Source organism: Nymphalis io, chromosome 12 (assembly GCF_905147045.1).
Source record: "Nymphalis io chromosome 12, ilAglIoxx1.1, whole genome shotgun sequence".
NCBI classification, from domain to species: domain Eukaryota; kingdom Metazoa; phylum Arthropoda; class Insecta; order Lepidoptera; family Nymphalidae; genus Nymphalis; species Nymphalis io.
The window spans coordinates 131,850-151,936 of NC_065899.1; the positions used below are offsets into that span (position 1 = coordinate 131,850).

At 41.3% G+C, this 20,087-nt stretch overlaps 2 protein-coding genes across 5 annotated transcripts in view; one reads left to right on the top strand and one right to left on the bottom strand.

Annotated features, from left to right (window-relative positions):
* Positions 1 to 646: 646 nt before the first annotated feature.
* On the top strand, positions 647 to 12,640 carry LOC126772538 (serine/threonine-protein phosphatase 6 regulatory subunit 1). The gene is made up of 19 exons (XM_050492937.1): positions 647 to 864; positions 1,033 to 1,112; positions 1,715 to 1,988; positions 2,169 to 2,333; positions 3,650 to 4,235; positions 4,484 to 4,611; positions 4,685 to 4,749; positions 4,810 to 4,960; positions 5,050 to 5,082; positions 5,194 to 5,238; positions 5,540 to 5,620; positions 5,703 to 5,746; positions 6,062 to 6,117; positions 6,526 to 6,590; positions 7,001 to 7,066; positions 7,334 to 7,380; positions 7,493 to 7,548; positions 7,840 to 7,938; positions 8,203 to 12,640. Exons 1-19 carry the CDS (start codon positions 805 to 807, stop codon positions 8,841 to 8,843), a joined length of 2,742 nt encoding a protein of 913 aa, XP_050348894.1. The 5' UTR covers positions 647 to 804; the 3' UTR covers positions 8,844 to 12,640.
* A 4,415-nt stretch (positions 12,641 to 17,055) lies between these two features.
* The window catches only part of LOC126772119 (syntaxin-binding protein 5), a 249,638-nt gene continuing 246,606 nt past the window's right edge, over positions 17,056 to 20,087 (bottom strand). For all 4 annotated transcript variants that reach the window (XM_050492279.1, XM_050492276.1, XM_050492277.1 and 1 more), the window contains one exon: positions 17,056 to 20,018. In XM_050492279.1, coding sequence (XP_050348236.1) covers positions 19,768 to 20,018 — 251 coding nt within the window. In that variant the 3' untranslated portion in view covers positions 17,056 to 19,767. The remainder of the gene's footprint in view (positions 20,019 to 20,087) is intronic.

A 20,087-nucleotide genomic window follows, 5' to 3' on the forward strand; every position in this document is an offset into this window, starting at 1 on the left:
ATGTTTTTAAAATGATCCGCACGATAAGAGCCATAGTGATTTTTACAAAAAAATTGCGAGTAACTTAAAGAATCAAAATTAAACATCGAAAAGTTGTACAGTTTTGGATCTGTAATTTAAAAATGCTTGAAGATTGTTTTTGTTTTATAACTGGTTATTATTAACTAGGATGTACCCTAGCAAGAAATACAAAAAAAAATAGGGAAAATACGTTGATTTTTTTTTATTGAATTTTAGAATCTTAAACATCCTTTAAATAAAAAAAATATTAAAAAATTAATAACTCGAAAACGATACACTTTTGCATAAGCATTTTGGGGGTCATTTGATAGCTATTGTCCTGAACTATAACCCTTTAAAAGGATCGTGACATATTACCCTGTAGCCCTGTATATACATACCTATATAATAGTCGAATATACAAATAGATGCAGTAAAACCCAGAAATTATATTATCTTTGGTCGTATGTTAACGACAAAAATAAGTAAAATAAATATTCCTTCCTATAATGTAAATTATAAAACTAAATACTTCTAGAGTTGTTTTAAAAGTATAATAAATATTAAGTATAATATCATTAATTCAAGCTTAAAATGCTTCAACATAGCCTGGCAATACAGTACTAAACTGTCTTTTCTGCTTGCCTTGTCTTGTCGGAGTTGTCGAATGTCGGTAATTGTCAATTTGTTAGACAGAAATCGGATCGTTGCACTTCTACATAGTGATAAACTAAATTATTTAAAAGTTAATGATTTTTTATGAATTTATAATTATTATATAGTTTGTACTTATTAATTTAAATTATGTTCTGGAGCGGTAATTATATAGGAGCAAGGGAGTTAAACGTTCTCCTAAAGGAGGGGGTGCGTATTTTGTTGTTGAAATTGATGGTTATGAGTAGCTAGAGGATTGACTACATAGAAATATTTTCTCATGTATAAATCGCACTAGTTTTTTTGTATTTAAAAACAATTTTTATTCGTGCTATTAAATATTTTATTGGTAATATGTAAGATTATTGTTTCTTACAGAACGTCACATTAACGCAAGTACTAGAGGCGTATGATATCTTGCAAGAATGCAAAGCAGACAACAAGGCTCTAATACAATTGTAAGTTACAATTTTGTTTACATATATTGTAGTTAAAAAGTTAAACTGTCAAAAATTTATTGTTTTAACAAAAAAAATATTATAATAAAATTCATACCTTTGCACTAATTTTTCCAAAATTAGTGTGAATACAAATTCATATATAAAACTAGCATAAAGTTATGTTTTTGACAATATTAAAATGCAAACAATTTAATGAAATTAGTATTCCAATTATTACAGATATCCATAATACATAAATTCTATAAATTAAAATCATTTATAATCGGACACAGTATAATAAAAAGTATTCACATCCTAAACAACAGAAAGATATAAGATTTGATCAGAAAGGTTTTAACTAACTTTAGAGAAACGGAGGCTTCCTGTTTAGCTTATTACTTTTTTATAAGAAATTCTATAAGAGTGTCACATAATAGGATAGTAAATATCCAAAACATAAATATCCCGTAATTATTGAGTTTACTCTTATTTACGCTATTTATATAGTAGTCCACATAGTTCCCCCATAATCATAGAGGTAACGTGCGACGCTATCATATTGCTGTTTGAGTATTTAATAATATTATAAGTAGTATTACTGTGTAACAATGTGTCTGCAGTCTCACGAAGCCAGAGATTCTCGCGGAACTCATCACTCTGGTCACCGAAGAGCCACCCAAGAATGTGGAGCTCACATCTCAGTATCGACACGCGAACATCGCCAGCGAGGTGTTGGCGAGTAACCTGTTCACGTTGCGCGACCGCCTGTCCATGGACGTCATGCAGATGAACAGACTCTGTGACTTTGTTAATAGAGATCCACCCTTGAATCCTTTGCTGGCTTCTTACTTCAGCAAAACTATTGAAATCTTGCTTCAGAGAAGTCCAAAACAGGTGCAAATACTTATTTTATTTTGTATCTAGTTTATATATATAGGTTCACGCTTCATGGATCCAGGTGTTATTGTACATAAAATTGTCAGTATCGATGGATGTTTTACTTGAGCCTGGTGTAAAAGTCTACATACAAAACTAGACTGGCATAACTAATATGATATGCTGTTCCACTTTCAGGATTGGTATATGCATAACATTGTGTGTCTGCGGGTTCTGGATTTCTTTAAATCAAGACGCGACTTCCTGCCCAACCTGCTGCGGCACATATCTACCTCCGCTATCTGTGACACTTTCAAGTGCTTCTTGAGCCTCACGGACCCCTTTAATGAGATTATCATGGAGGTTCGTTCCATTTAATTATACGAGTAATAAGTATTATAATCATATTATTAATATAAGCTAGTAGTCACTTCTGCATGTTTCTTTTTAATTTATTTAAAATATAACGGGCTATTATTGATTCACGACTTGTTACCTCTCGATAGAATCTCATTCTCTTTATTATTCGTTAAGGCATTAAAACTTTGAAATCGTGATTTCGTTTCGTAATTTTTAACACGTGATCATCTGTCGAAATGTGGATATTTGGAAACTTTATATTGCAGAAAATGAATACATTAAACAAAAATTAAAAATGGTTACTGTACAAATCGTGACCGCGTGGAATGGTGGCAAGAATGCTAGAAGCATTTCCTCTGGGCGAAAAATGAATTCGAAAATATATTTACAGATTCAACCCTATTTGATTTAATATTCCTTCATGTGGTGATTTTGTTTAAAAAGAAAAATAATTAAAAGATATATTATTAAATATTTACTTTATAATAAAATTACATAAGTTTAAGTAATAATAATATCTTGGGATATTTGGGACCAGATGGCCGCGTGTGAATAATGTCCCAAATATTATTATAAGTTTAAGTTGCGACGGAAATCGTAAAACTACTTATTTGCAAAGAATATATTTTGTCTGTGACGATGGTTATTATTGTCATATTAAATCTAACGTGTCAGTTGTCAGTTCTACTTTGCGCGGCCGTGGATTAAATTGTTGTAATTTTTTTTTAAATAATCCATTGGCATCTCGTTTCATTATAGCTGATATGGCGCAATTTATTCCAAATCATAAAAAAACTTTAATAATAATATAGTAGAAGCATTTTACTTGAAATGTTACCTTATTTACAGATTTTTTTTATTTGACAAACATTATGGTTAAATGGAATCCTATTGGATCTATATTAACATTTATTCACTACATTTTCTTGGGTTTTACACCCACAATTCTTCATCTTTGAGCATCATCGCCAGACAATTTGACCTTCGGAAGTAAGATATAAATGCTACGTATAGCCGTTTGGTGGGAGAAGATCTGATCGGTGGGTGAACCAGGTGGACCCAGCAGAGCTTCCACTAAACTCTACCTCGAAGTAAACAGTTTCGTTCGCTCATTGGTTTAGTTTCGGTAAACATTACATTTTATGGAACTCCATGGGAGACGAGGGCCCATCGCTCACGTTAATATTGCTCTTGCCATCTTAATGATAAATAATTTGTAACTAAAGTTTAACACGGAGAGTCGGACTCGCGGAGGCTCGGCGAGAAAGTGAAGCTACTACTACCGAATATACCAAAAATGCGTCCGGCTTCCGTTTCAGTGGCTGGACGAGTATCAGTTCCTCGACAGTCTCATCCACATAATCTGCGGCACGTACGACGACGGCCCGCCCGCCGACGGGCGCGAGACGCTCGACTCCAACCACAACGCGGAGAAGGGGGAGGGGGAGCGGGAGCGGGAGCGGGAGCGGGAGCGGGAGCGGGCCCGGGCGCGCGCGCGGGCGGGCGGCGCGGCCAACGCGGCGGCGCTGCTGGTGGACGCGGCGCTGGACGCGGACGGCGGGCCCGGCGCGCGCGCGCTCTGCGCCCGCCTGCGCGCCGACGACGCCGGCCGCCGCCTGCTGCAGGCCGCCTTCACGGCGCCGCCCGCCGCGCGCCGCGCCGCGCTCGTGCACTGCTGCCGCCTGCTGCTGGCGCTGCTGCAGCCCGCCGACGGCGCCGACGCGGAGCTGGAGGCGCTGGAGCGCGCCATCGCGCCGCACCTGCCGCTGCTGCACAACGCGCTGCTGCGCGCGGCCGACGGCGCGGCGGGCGGCGTGGGCGCCGAGCGCGTGCACGCCGCGGCGCTGCTGGCGCGCCTGGCGCAGTCCGAGGTGGACGACGTGCCCACGGCGCTCATCACCCTCGGTGCGCCGCCGACTGTACCATAACCGAGCGCCAGTGCCGCGCGATTGTATCGAATTGTAGCTCGACCGATTTTGGACTATTTCTGAAAATTCTGTTTCTGAAAGTTCTGTTTCTGAAAGTTCTATTTAAAACTTTGTGTTATTTTCGTAGTAAGCTCGTTTACGGTAGCGCATCCTTTCGACGCTCGACCGATACGACGAAATCGGTCCCGCTTTGCAAAATCTCACGAGTCGCTCCTCGCCCCGCAGGCACGGCGTGCGTGCTATTAGACATGCTGTTCGCGTATCCGCATAACAACTTCCTGCACGCCCAGGTCTGCGCGCTCATACGGAACGCGATGGAGAACAGACGCTTCGGCGACCGCTACACGAAACACGTGAGTGCCGCCGGGACCGGGCCGCCGGACGCGGAGGCGATCCGGGAGACTCACTCGTACCTCACAATTCCAGTTGATCGAAGAGTGCGACCTGCCGACGCGGCTGATGGACGCGTTCGAGCAGAACGAGGACAGGAGGTGAGTGCCCGCCCCGCGCGCGCGGCGCGGCGGGCGGGCTGTGACGCGCTGGCTGTGCAGGGCGGTGCGCGCGGGCTACATGGGGCACGTGCTGGGCGCGCTGCGGGCGCTGCGCGCGCGGGCGGCGCCGGGCGCGGCGCTGGGCGCGCGCTGGGCCGCCTTCTGCGAGCGCTCGCTGGGCCCGCTGCTGCTGCGCCTCGACACGCCGCTCGTGAGTACGCGCCCTCCCCGCCCGCTCCCCGCCCCCCCCCGCCCCCCCCGCCCGCTCGCCGCTCACGGCATCGCACTCGCTGTTCGCAGGGCGGCGTGTACCCGGCGGAGAACGCGTACGAGGTGAGGACGCGGCCGGTCGTCGCGGGGACGGCGCTTGCGGGGCCCCGCCGGACGAGCGGTCACACGTTTGTAGGGAGGGGGACGTGATTAGTAATCCTTAATCGTTTGTAGGTCGGGTCGGACCAGCCGCGGGAGACGTTGACGGAGGGCTACCAGGTGAGTCGAGTTGTCCGACGGGCCCGACCCGTACGTCGATGTTTGACCGTCGGTGACTGTCGTCGACGGTCAACTATTAAAATTGCATTATTGCACATCGAGTATAATATTAGTTTTCACATCGATGTCATTCAGTATGTCGGCTCCGAGTGAGTTGAGCGGTATCACCGTGCTGCAATAATAATTTTGTACCATTTCCCGTTTCACAAAGTTTGTCAATTACTTTCAAAGAATACTCCATTAGAGATATGCGTCTAAGTAGTAACAGTTGAATAATATCGTGATGTTCCTCTGCGTGTAGATATACCTGCAGCTCGTGACGGCGACGAAGCAGGCCAAGGCCTTGGTGCGGGCGGACGGCGACGACGACGCGGGCCGCGCGGTGAGTGACCGCAATCTGCGTTCGGAATCTGTAATATGGTCGCAGTCTAATACCCTCCAAATGATATTTCTTACTTCCACAGCTGCAGGGTGAGGGCTTCTTAGACTTGGAGATCGATGACAAAAAGTGAGTGTGATGTAATCTTGCGCCTTCGGCTGCAGCGTGACGATTAGTATAAGTTTATTTATGATATAACACTAATCATTTAATCCTATATGTATATCCTTATACACTTTAATTTACTTCCAAAGTTCGAATAATAACATCGCCGATTCAAAACGGAATTTTTAATGTCTAGTCTCGACAAATTCAATGTCAATGTTGTTTATAGTCTTTACTCCTCTTGTGGTCGGAGTAGGCTGTACTCAATGACACAAAAAATACTTCTCTAACTGCGCGAGTCCCGAATGCAGTTTGTCTGACCCGTGTGTGTGTCCGCAGCATGTGGGACGATGAGCCCGACGACGACGGCGAGGCGCAGCCCTGCGGCGCGTCACGTGAGTCCCGCTTTTTACTGCACCAGCCGACCACCCGACCACCCGACCACCCGACACGGACCGAATCGGACCGGGCCGTGTCTGGGCGGTGACGCACCGTTGTCGACGTTGGCGGCGTTTGATACTATTGTCTCTTTATATACGTCCTTTGAAATTTATGCATTTAATAAAATCAGAAGTAACGGATACCGGTGGCGTGAGATATGTATTACGTAAAATTATTTATTTCGGAGGAACGGAGAAACTTCTAACGGAGTCGAACGAGTGTTTCGAATCACGGACTTAAGTGATTTTTTACTTTGAGCTATTTTGAAATTATAAAATGATAAAATGTTGCGCATTTTAAAGTCTGTTTGTCGATAAAGTTAATTTCTGAAATGTTGCATGTGTCGACCTCGCCACCCGCAGCGTGGGACGAGCCCGGCGGGCAGCGGGGCGAGCGGGGCGAGCGGGGCGAGGGCGCAGCCTGCCAGGTGAGGAGCTCCGCGTGCGTCTGTGCGACCTCCATTTAAATAATTCTACTAAATATTACAGGATTTAATAAGATACTTTTCTCCGACTACACAGGATTACCTTGTTTGTTGGATGATTATAGATCATCAGATTTTACAACTGGATCCCAAAAAAATATTCCAAAATGTTCAATTGGCAAATTGAAAGACAATTGTTTGTATGTTAAAGATATTATAAAACTAATGACTTCTCAGGTGTAAATATACCTTACGAATGAAGCGATCGCCGTCAGGGCGCTACAAATTGAACAATTTTCTTAGGTGTTAGTTCCCGATCCGGTGGTAGATTTTTTAACAAACAATAAGAAAATGTAATGCTTCTGAATAAATAAATTGTTTTAAAATATTGTTTGGTATTTTTTTATCTACAGCTCATCAAGGGGGCGAAAGCGGAAGCGGACACGGATCAGGAGGCGGAAGCGAGCGCGGACCGCTCGGTGAGTGTCAGCCACGGGTGCGTGTGTTGGCAGCGATGGCCATTTATATACTCTGTACAACTCAGTGGGAAGTGCAGGCTCGAGGGTCACACTTCACATTGAATTTTTTTTTTCCTAAATGTATCGACTCCTCTTTGCGTGTTTATCATTTCGTCTTCAAAAAGAAAACACGATGAGCTAGACCTGCTGTTATGTACATGATCAGGTCATATTAATAGTAAAAAATGTATAATGCCGTCTTCTAAATGATGTCTCTTATTTCCGTAGCTGGAGAGTGGGAAGAACTTCTTAGGAATGGACTTCGATGACAAAAAGTGAGTGTGATCTAAAGATATATTCTAAAGTTAAAAGCTCCTAGTGACTCACTCCCATGTAAAAAAGATTTCTCTAAAGTCTCACGCCAATCACACGTGTGTTTGTCCGCAGCATGTGGGACGACGAGCCCGACGACGACGGCGAGGCGCAGCCCTGCGACGCGTCACGTGAGTCCCGCACGCCGACACGGACCGAACCGGACCGGGCCGCGTCCGGACGGTTGCGGGCCGTTGTCGACAGAAAACTGACTGACTGCCTGCATACGTCTTATAAAATAATGCATTTAATTCAATCGAAAAGATAGTCATTCCCCGTCCCGGGATACGTCGAATAAAACTCTTTTTAAATCGATACATACATAATCTTACAATAATCGAGGAATTAGATCGAAATAGATTCGTGATTTTTTTTCACATGGAGTCACTCGAGCTGTAACCGCAGTGTGTGTGTGTGTGCAGCGTGGGGCGGCGCGGCGGGCGGCGCGGCGGGCGGCGCGGCGGAGGGCTGGGCGTCGTTCGACGGCTTCGCGCAGGGCGAGCCCTTCTGGCCCTCCGCAGGTACACCCTCGCCGTGAGCCGCCGACTGCGTAGCGTGGTCGTGGCTAGACTGTAGATGAGCGTGTCATTCGCATAAGAAAGCGGAAGTGTGATCCGACCCGCTTTTAAATTATATTTATATCGGAGTGGCCACTTTGTTGTGCGAGTAGAATTAAATAAACGTCGCTGAAATTGTCCGGGATCGACCGATACTGTTGACTCTCGACGGTCGAGTCGTCTCGGTGCAGAGAAGGGTCGTTTGAATGTTATGAACTATTTTTTCAGAGGCGGAGTCCGAGCGGCGCGACGAGCGACAGGGCGAGTCGGATATACACGACGACAAGGACACTCTCACCATCCTGCTGGCGCAGAAGATGCTGACCGCCTTCCGCAACATGGCACCCGACGGGGCGCTGCTGCACGGTCAGCCCGACGTGCAGGGGGAACGCTCCGCGCGTGAGGAGCAGAACGCGCACGAAGCGCTCACTACACTCGAAAACCACATAAAGCCCGAAGCGCACACTGCGCACGACGAGAACAGCGAGCACGACGCGCACACTTCGCACGAAGAGCAGATTGGGCAGAACACACACGAAACACAAACTACGCACGACGAGCACAACGCGCGGAACGCGAACGAAGATCATATCGTGTGGAATATGCATCAAGTGTGCATTACACACGAGGCACAGAAAGCACACGAAATGCAGAACGCGCACGAAGTGCAGAACGCGCACGAAGCGCAGAACGCGCCCGAAGTGCAGAAAACGCATGAAGCGCATCCCGCGCACGAGGCGCATATCACGCACGAAGCGCACACAGCACACGAGGAGCTCACCGAGCATGAAGCACACGTCGCTCACGAAGCGGAACAGCCGCGCGACGTGTCGGAGGGCGCGGCCGGCGCGGTGAAGGCGGAGTTGTGATCGTGCAGCCGCGCGCCCCCCCCGGCGGTGCTCGCTGCTGTGCGAGACCGCCCGTCGTGGGGGAGGGCTACGTCGACTTTAAGCGATGTTCATTTAATTCCGTAACAAAACAAGGCAAAGTGTTTAATGTACTTTGAAAAATATTACAAATAGTTTAACATATTTTTCATATTCCGTCACGTGACGTGTCACACTTGTCACGCGACACACACACAAGGCGACGAAGAGATAGGAGCTTCGACGTAATGGTCGCCATCGTATCACTATATACTGTTCCATAGCAAGAATGTTACTCTGTCTTAGATTAACGCTGAGAATGTTTATTATATAATTACTTTGACGATCACGAACGACGCGAGTTAGCTTGATTGAATAATGTGTTATCGTCGCTTGTTCGTTGAGACACCGGCGCTTAATGTAAGAGGTCGTTTCATAACCCTCACCCGAAAATACTGTAACGAACGCTAGGGAACATTGTTATATCGAAACGGCCCGACTAGACTTCGTGTTCAGAACTGTGCTGTGGAATTATTTATGTTTTACGGTTAAACTACTAATGTTAAAAACGAAATGGCACCAACATGTAGGGGGGTTTCCCTAGAATTTTTTTATTTTTAGATTAGAAATGTAAAAACTTAAATTAGCATATTATTTTATACCGTCGACACCCTCGACCGAGTGTGGAGGAGTTTTCTATAGTAATAGACAGTTTGGAGCTTAGCGAGTGTTCGGACGCGGCGTGTACATATAGCGCCGCGCGGGACTCGCGGTAGACGATTGACGCGAATTGTGGGTAGGACTCTTCAGGATTCATTGTTCTAATCAATAACTCGATAAATATATAATCGCTCCCGTCTAGGAAGAATCGATTATAATATTGAGGCTCCGTCGCCCCCTCTACTCTAGTTTGAACGGCGAGTGTGCCGGTGTCAGACATGTTAGTTTTCGCGGTCGACGACGTATCGATGGCGGAGTCCACTCGCCCTCAGGTGACCGGTTTGATCGTCCGTCTTCCTTTTATAAATATAAATGAAGTGAAACAGGTCGACAGTACGGAAAGTAAACGTATTCGACCGTCTCGTCGTCCCGCCGTCGTCCCGCCGTCGTCTGCTGCGCGGCTCGTGCTGTAGTTGTTAAGTAATAAATTTTATTCGATGTTACTGGCGAGGTGTTCACCCGTCAGCGTCGTTCGTTCGTTTGTTCGTTTGTTCGTTCGCGTTACATACAACGCGGAGCCTTATTGCGTACCTAATGAAATGTATTATTATATTATATAAGTCGCTATTTGCAATGTCTACAAGTATTATCTCTCGCCGAGGAACAGGATTTTGTCTAACGGGTGAACCGCCATCCACTTTGAATGTGATATCATTAACATATCGCCGTGTCGTCAGCGTTGTCGCGGGTCTCACTTGTTAAATATTGAAGCAGCTTCCACTTTGTATTAGACTCGTCGAATGGATTTATATTAATTAATTAACCGAAACGTCATGCGTTCCAATGAAATGCGCGTTATATAAATACTATGATATATTATACCATATCTCGGCCGGTAAGTGTAAACGTAATGAAATCGTGTACAAAGAAATTTTATATTAAATTTAATAATTCTTTCTACGAGTTACTTAATAAGATTAATATCAGCAACGACGCACGTCGGCTTGGTCGCGACTCGATCGCTCGACTGTCGCTTAACGTGTAAAGCGCGCGTGTAAAAGTTGTGTATTATATTCTGCAGCGTGTGTCATTACAATATTCATATTCTCTCCATATTTAATATAATTTGTAAGTAATTCATAAACACTATTATGATACATACAACCTTTGGAATCAACGGTGTTTCGATTTTCTTGCGTATCGTCTCGCTAATCACATGATGACATCATCGGTCCTATGATCACTGGGTTAGATATGAAAACTAAAGTTATCGTTTATTTGTAACCTAACCATGGGCAAATATTTTACTATTATTATTCTTTGTTCTTTACACGTCGTTGAAGTTCTCCGATAAAGTGTCGGTTTCGTCCAGAGACCGGACGTTGTGCGTTCAAATCGTTAAAATGTTTTTATCGTTAGTCTCGTCTCGCAGTCGCAGCATGTCGTGCTATCGACGTCGCCCTGGCGCAGCTTCGTACAGTGTTGTTGTATATTTGAGTTTCGGGGCCACGGGTTCCGTTCCCGGTCGCGCGCCTCAGAGGTGCTCGACGTGACGTGACATGACGTCACGTGACGTGTCGTGCGCGCGCCGGGTCTATTATTTGGCAATAAATTAGATATTTTGCATCGAAAGTTTAGAACACGATCGAACCGATTGTACACAACCGCGCGGCGAGCTATTAGATTAGCAGGGTCGTCGTAGCGCTGCGGTCGGTCGGTCGGTCGGTCGCGACGTGTTTAGTGCAATTAGTTGCCTTCGGATCTTGTTGTCATGTTTTATATATATACCTTATTGCGTAAGAGTAGGTTTAGACGATTGTTGATTTGGCGCAACTCATGTCTCTCGCTCGTTGTAAGTACTGTCTCCCGCCGCCCCCGTCGCGGTGGGTCGCGGTGGGTCGCGGCGGGCTGCGGCACCGCTCCGTGGTGCCGACGTGATCTATCGACCTCCTAGGCTCCGTCCGGCGACAGGAATGCGACCAGACGGAGTTCGTTTTTGCAAAGAACTTTTGAATATACCCATTTCCATAGTAAATTATATGCAAGTTTTGTATCGATCGAGTGTGATAGTACTATGTGATCGTTTGTATTCGGTCCGGTAAGTTCGTTCCGAGAATCTCGCAGCGATTTTTTACGATGTACGCGTTTTTGTGATATACTGTAATGTAGGCCCACACCTCGCCCTCTCCGACCGCGCCGTCCGCCTCTACTTCAGATCTACTTCGAACTTTACCATTCCGCTACTATTTATTACGTCTTTCTGTAAAATTGTATATGCGTGAAATTGAAAGAGCCTTGTACACACGTGGTGATTCGAGAATGAATATCGGCATTCGAGTTTATTGTAAAGTGTTATAATATATTAAATCCGAATGAGATCGTTAACGACCAGTTATTTAGGTCGTCTGTCTTCCCACTCGACACTTTAAAGCAGCGAAACTCAACCTTATCTCTACAGGGGTCACGAACACGTGTTAGTCATGGCATCGCGGGCCGCAAACAAAGTATTTGGGTAATGATTTCGTAGGTTCGGGATTGTTACAACTAATATTAATAAAAACCTTTCAAATTTATATTTGTTTAAAACGAAGTAACATCAAGTGGGCCGACCACTGAAGTCCGGCGGGCCGCAGGTTGAGTACCGCTGCTTTAAACAAATAAAACGTTCAGATATTTTTAAGTTAATGTGTAAATCGCTAACCTTCTTCATGTTGCAAAATTAAATATTATTGTAATGTTGAAATCTGCAGCTAAATAGCATTGTGTGTCAATATTGCTCGTTACATGTAGAAATATAATTCGATAGGTTTGAAGTCATCGACAGGGAATTTGTTAAAATCACGACGAAACTAATGACATGTGCACGCGGCTTAGTGCTACTCCCGTCGTGACAATTTAAAATTAAATGAATTGCCGGTGTCAATGTTACGTTGAGTTAGCGCGTGCAGTGTGTGTACAAGGAGAGGGCGCGCATCCGTCTGCTAACGAGAAATGTGCCTTCCGGGCGCCGGGGCCACGGCCTCCCCCCTCCCCGCCCCGCCCGCAGCCCGAACGCCCGAGACATAATAAATGCCCGTAATGTATTCTATTGTATTTATTATATCATAGTTAAAAGTTTTATTAAAAAAAGTTGCTCAATATGGTTGTCGTTTCATTGCTTCATGTTTATATCTAAAATCGATTCGATCTGATTCATCCCTTTTGGGTTTCGCCTCGCCGGTCGAGACGCTCTCTTGCACACGAGTCAAAGGGAATTTAGTGGCGAGACGAACTATTGCGAATATATAAATGGTCATTCGTGTCAATGTAAAGTTTTTTTTTTTTTTATAGAATAGGAAGGCGGACGAGCATATGGGCCACCTGATGGTAAGTGGTCACCAACGCTCTTAGACATTGGCATTGTAAGAAATGTCAACCATCGCTTACATATCCAATGCGCCACCAACCTTGGGAACTAAGATTTTATGTCCCCTGTGCCTGTAATTACACTGGCTCACTCACCCTTCAAACCGGAACACAACAATATCAAGTATTGCTGTTTTGCGGTAGAATATCTGATGAGTGGGTGGTACCTACCCAGACGAGCTTGCACAAAGCTCTACCACCAGTGAGTTCTTGAATGTCGCCAATTAATGCGCAAATTAAACGGGGCGCCACAAGGGATATAATTCGCGCTCTATCAGAATGGGATGGGATCTTGATAGTGTTTGAAAATGACATTTCTCTAGTGAAGGACTCTGGTACAGCCAATAGGACCAATATTATTAAGTAGGTTTCATAATTATATTTTCATTTTTATTTACTAGCGATTTAGCTGCGGCTTTGCTCGCTTCATAATTAAAAATCCAGTTAAACGGGGTAAAAAGGGTAAAATATGTTAATGCTGTGATAAAGCGTGAAAAAAATCATAATTATTCACTATATACATTTTTATTTTCTTGCCTCGAATATTCTTCTATTGTTGTAATTAAGTTTTAGTTTATCTATATTTAATGTTACATGAATGTGCTGTCGCTACTTTTTTCTTTTTGTGTTTAATTACAAGCGGTGTTTACCTATAATTAGTCGTTACGCTATTCTATGTATTTTTTAAATGTATTAAGTGTTATATTCAGTGTATACAACTGTTGGTAAAACTTAATAAATAAATAAAAAATAATATCAAGTTACAACCAATAGGTGCAAAGCATCAATAAAAAATGTTGCTGAAACGGGTAAAACTTGAGCTGAACTGAGAGCTTCCATTACGTGCACTGCGTAAACGTTAAAGTTAAGTTACAAATCACGTAAACCAGAATTGTTTTTCTTTAAAAGTAAAAAAAAAACGTTTACGATATCATATTTATATCATATAAGGATGACTCACTATAACCTTTTTTTATGGTAACCAAATTAGTGCTAAAATAATCCATTATTTGCGTAAATTTTCTTCTCATTGTTTTGTTAAATTCATAATTACTCGTTTTTTTAATATTTAGTTAATCATAAGTACTTATTTTTTAAATACAGATTTACCTTTCAATTTTAAAAGGATACAATTTCTTAGGAAGGTTTGCAGTCATAATAAATAAAGCTCAGAGACAGACATTAAAATTTGTTGGAATAGATTTAAGGGAATTCTGTTTTTCTCATCTATCTGTTCTCATGTCAATTGTATGTCGCCCGATCTGGACCTGGATGCGGCGAAAACTAATACATACTAATACCCCACGAAAATGAAACTAAAAATGTTGTTATTACTGAAATACTATAAGTCCGCTTTTAGTGAATCCTTTAAGTTGTACGCGGGTGGAACCGCGGGCGCAGCTCGTTACCAATAAAACACTTAACTGATTAAAAATGGCCAGATATTATGTAAATTTCAAGGCTGATTATACTTTTAAGAAACAGTCATATTCTTTTTTTTGTTTGTATATTAGCATTACACTTTATTTTTTATTTTGACATTGATTTTCTTTGGTAGTTTTTTTTTTTTTTTATAGAATAGGAAGGCGTACGAGCATATGGGCCACCTGATGGTAAGTGGTCACCAACGCTCTTAGACATTGGCATTGTAAGAAATGTCAACCATCGCTTACATATCCAATGCGCCACCAACCTTGGGAACTAAGATTTTATGTCCCCTGTGCCTGTAATTACACTGGCTCACTCACCCTTCAAACCGGAACACAACAATATCAAGTATTGCTGTTTTGCGGTAGAATATCTGATGAGTGGGTGGTACCTAACCAGACAAGCTTGCACAAAGCCCTACCACCAGTAAATTACATACGCATTATTATTAAAACAAAACATTGGCGTGGTTTAGGAAAATAAATGGGTTTAACTGAGAGACGTAGATGAAGCTATTTGAAATGTTATATGCAAAGTAAAAGAAGACAACTACAAAATTTTAGTCTAAAAATGTTGAATACTGTTTTTATGTCGCTTAGATTTCTTTAAATAGCCTTAAAAATAGTTCTGGAGGTTGTTACCTTAATTTATAAAATATTTTAATTAGAATGAGCACTATTTTGATTACAACGAATAAACAGATATCAGGCAGATGTCTTCTTTTACGTTGAGGCTTTTACAAAGTAAAAAAATACATCTAAATTATACTTATTAGGTTATAAAAACGACAAAGCGATAAAACCCGTTATACAATAAATAAAAATGTTATTTTAAATCATCCTGGAAAATTTCATGTTAATTGGTACATAAATTTCGAAATGGTTACTATTTTTTTACTTAATATGATCTTCTGAAAAATTGCTATTACAAAGATGTCTGTGTCTACTTTGCTGCCATCGATATTATACTATGCCTATGTGTTGGTTTGAAATTTATAAGTTGTGTACTTATTAGATTACAAATTATATACAATGTGTAAAAAAACCCCGTCCCACCCGAAAGGGGCATATAGGTATTAATATATATAAATATTAAAAATCAAGTATTCATTATTATAAAAATGTTATTGTAATTTAAAATGCACATAATAGTGCCCCAATTCCCCAAAATTAAACATTTTTTTTGAAATGCGACATCATCAGAGCCTGGAGGCGGCACCTTTGAGTGCCTTTGAATTACCGCTGGCACGTGTACGAGTGTGTCACTCTAACGAGCCGGTGGGCGTGGTTGGTAGATTTTCACGCCGAAGGTTGTGGGTTCGATTCCCACCCAGGACAGACATTTGTGTGAATGAACATGTCTGTTTGTCCTGAGTCTGGGTGTAATTATTTATATAAGTATGTATTTACAAAAGAAAAATAGTATATGTAGTATATCAGTTGTCTGGTTTCCACAGTACAAGTTCTGCTTAGTTTGGGATCAGATGGCCGTGTGTGAATAATGTCTGCCGGCTAAAATAAAAAAAGCCACAAATCACCCAGCTCACGATCTCAGTAAGCGTTCTGAGCCACTTGGACACTAACGCATTATTTATTTATTAACTTTTTCAGGGAAACATACAGTCATTTTACACTTATAAGTAATACATTTTTTTTCATAACTTAATTAAGTTTCCTCTACTTACTAAAACATAGATATGAGATAAGATTAACCAAACAGTGTGTAAGACACAAAAATAAAGAGAAATAAAAAATAAAATTAAAATAAAAACAAACCTAATGAGCGTGATGTGACACTGCCTTAAGCAATGAAGACTTTCCAATATTTTATTAATTTTTGTGATTTTCGTCATTTAAATTTAAACTTTATATGGGGTAATTTTTTTTACTTAGTATTTTAAAAATGATTACACAGATAGAACCAACTCACGATACCTAATAACCACTTTTGGGGTCAAAAAGGGTTTTTTTTATACATACTGTATACTAAACCTATGTATTAAATTGAAATATATAAGTTTTATTCTTATAAGACGACAAATAGTTATATAATATATCTATGTGTTGAATTAAAATATATAATATAGGGTTAAGTAATTTTAAAAGTAATAATGTATAAACCAAAATATAAAAATAGAACAAAATTACAACCGAGTTAATAATTGGCTAAAGCGCAAAGTATTTAATATTAACAATACAATAATGAAATTAATGGAAAAAAAGACGAAACGATGACAAAACAATGACAACTCTTTTTTTTGTAATTTTTGATACTCTACTTTTACTAAACGGTGACTTGCAAAACTTCAATTTTGAATTTTGATTTGATTTTTTTTTTAATTTTGGTAACACGCAAATAGCCTTTACTTTAAAAGAGGCAGTTTTTTTTAAATCACAGGCAGACACTTTAATTTTATTTATTTTTATAGATAACCATGAAATAATCGTAAAATCAAAAATATCACAAAAATAATGCAGTTTTAAATCACATGAAAAATTTATATAAATAAAAAAAGCGTTGAAATCGCTCGCATGGACATTGGGCATGTACCTATGAGAGTTTGCCGCTGCCAGCTACCCCCACAGCGGCGCGCTCGTCTCAGGTCCCCGGATTGTAAACCCTTAACCTTAATTTCCAATTTTAAAAATAAACTCTGTTGTCAAACACCAACCTGCAATTGACGATTTTCTTTAACACTAGGAGGATAGTAATAAAAGACACATTAATTTCGATATAATTTTATTTTTATGTTTTATTTATATATAATGACTATAATCATCTACCAAACTAAATAATATAATTCAACAGCATCCTTTATATACAATATGTATAGTTATACTTTTATATCTTCCTCGTTTCCGTAACGTTAAAAAAGAGACAGTCGACTAATCCATATAAAATAATATTCAAATTAACTACGAATATTAAAGATTAACAAGTAATAATTTGCCACAAGTTTTTTAAATTATTTATTTACAATCCTTATATTAATTTAGTCCCATAATTTCCAAATGAATAGCTTTCAATGGGAACGTTTAGTTAGAAGTATATAGAAAGCGCAAACAACATATCGGTTCGGACCCGGACCGGGGCCGGAATGTGCGGTTGCCGAGTAACAATAAATAGAATTGTTTAAACTTAACATACACGATGGTACATATAATAAGATATTGCATGTCACGAGGCACAAATTCGGTTCAGGCAACCCCTCGGGAAGCGGGACGCGGGCCGTTTGTGAGCATTGGTCTCTGCTCAAGGCAATCTCGAACTAAGAAGAGGTAACTTAAGCGTACATTATAGACGACATACATATCTGTTAAGATTAATTTAGGTCAAATGCAGATCCTATGACCATAACAATGAAAAAGCTTCAAAATACACCAAACTGTAAAATTGGTAAGTAATTTTTTTATGGTAAGTAAATAGCACAAAAGTATAAATTAATAAATTATATTGTACGACATTTTTTGACAATAATACATCATTATCGTGTGCAGTGTAAGTACTAGTTGTTTAAAGATATAACTCATAACAACATCGTTAGTATGCGGAAAGTTTAGAAAGATAGTAAGTCTCATAACGATGTGGGTAACCGACGGCTTCATGCAAAGAAAGTCCGAGTTTATATCTGTGACGAATTGGTTTCTAATTCACAATCATCTCGGAAACTCGAGCGACCCGAGAGCGTCGCAGCCGATATCTACAACGACCTTGTAGTAGAATAAGTATAACTTGTAAAACACTAAAATATGCATTCACTAAAACCACTTAATATAGATAAGAAAATATTAAATTTTACGAATCAATTCTGTCATCGGTTGTATACACGTCTACATACCAAAATAATCTGATTAAAATATTAACGTTATTGATATAATATCGGAACAGCATTAGTTTTATATTTGTTTATAATAGTTCAATATATTCCTTCGATAGTAACGCTAGATTATCATATTCGCAATTATCTAAATAAACTATATAACATATTCTAAAATGAAATGTAACATACCGCGTAACGCGTATCTACTAGATATTATATACAAAACGGATTTTCAAAATAGTCATCTTTGGCATCCGAAATCTACACAAGAAATTAGGTACAAAATTCGCTACGATCACTAAACGAAAGAATCAACGCCACAGGTTACAAATAAGCCAAGATCGGTCGGAATTGCTGTTTGACTTTCAGCGAGAGCGGGCGGGGAAGGAAGTGGACCGACGTCAAGTGACGCTTCGGTCGAAACGATTATTGCCATGCGATACACCGATACCTATACCTAGACTACCTACAACCAATGAGCGGATAATACTCGCTGCATTTTATTTGTTCGGAAATGTGCCCGGTTGTTGGCAGGTCGCAGAAGTAATAAATGCTCCTCTACATATAAACTGCAACGATTTCTCCGCACAGACTTATCTAATACTTGCGATACGTAGTGCGTTACTTAAACCGATATTTTACATATAATATTAGTTATCGCTTCTTTCAGTTTGATTTGTTAATAGTTTATTAGCTAACAACACCGACACGACACCTATTGGTCAGGTCTACTCAGGCCGGCAGCCCGTCCGTTGTATTGCTATCATTGTAAAGAGGCGCACCTCGACTAATTCATTAAATCTTAATAAAATCATTTTACCCACTTTTCATTCTTAATATATAACATATACATGAATTAATCATTTAAAATATATAGAAAGATTGAAGTGTTAGAATAAAAACAGGATATAGAGTAGATAACAGCTCATATAATATAGATCAATTTTATTAAAGAGGTATTCAATAGAAGACATTGTGCAGATCAAATAAACAAGAACACGCTTGCAGCGCGAAATCAAAACTTCAGACAAATGTAACAAAATTATTGTCATCCAATGCTTAACTTTTCAATCATTTACTTTTATATTATTCATTTATTTATAAATATTTACTTTACACAGATCAACACGATTCACAATTACTATTATAATTTCATCCGTTACGTTCGCTCGTATCTATAAAAAATTACATCTACTTAAGTTATCTTTAAGGTAGCAACTTTAAATAATCTCATATTGACGCAACACTATAATAAGATAACACTACATCAACGGTAAATCAATGCGGCACATGGTTGTATATAACTCTCAACGTTTTGCTACAGAACTACTAACTCGATCGACTGCCGACAGCCGACAGCCGACGGCCAACAGTCGACAGTCGACACACACACTCCCTCCAAACACATCCCACAGCACACACACGGTCGTTTCCGGCCTTTTGCACACATCTCGAATCATAAAGTACAGTGTTCAAAACAAGAGAAACGCGAGACGGGAAGAGTGCTATATAGAGAAACCACTACGGTAATACATAAGGTACACTGTATAAAAAGATTAAGTATAGTATAGTATCGTTTAGTATTTACATTATCACATCGCACGAAGCGGCGTCTCACAGCTGGTACCACTTCTTGTCCTTGTACTTGAGCATGAGCTGGTGCGCCGAGCTGGAGAACTCGGAGGCCTGCGAGTGCATGCGCTCGGCGCGGTCCTCCAGCTGCGTCAGCCGGTCGCCGCGCTCCACCACCATCTGGTGCGCGCGCGACACCTCGCCGGCCGCCGCCGTCGCGCGCTGCCCCGTGGCCTCCACCCCCGGGATGTGCTTGGCCACGCTGCGGATCGGCTTGCCGCTGTTCTCGCCGACTGCGCGGACAGAGGTTACATGGGGGGCGATAGGGGGACTTCGTGATGTAATACGAAATGGTATAGCTA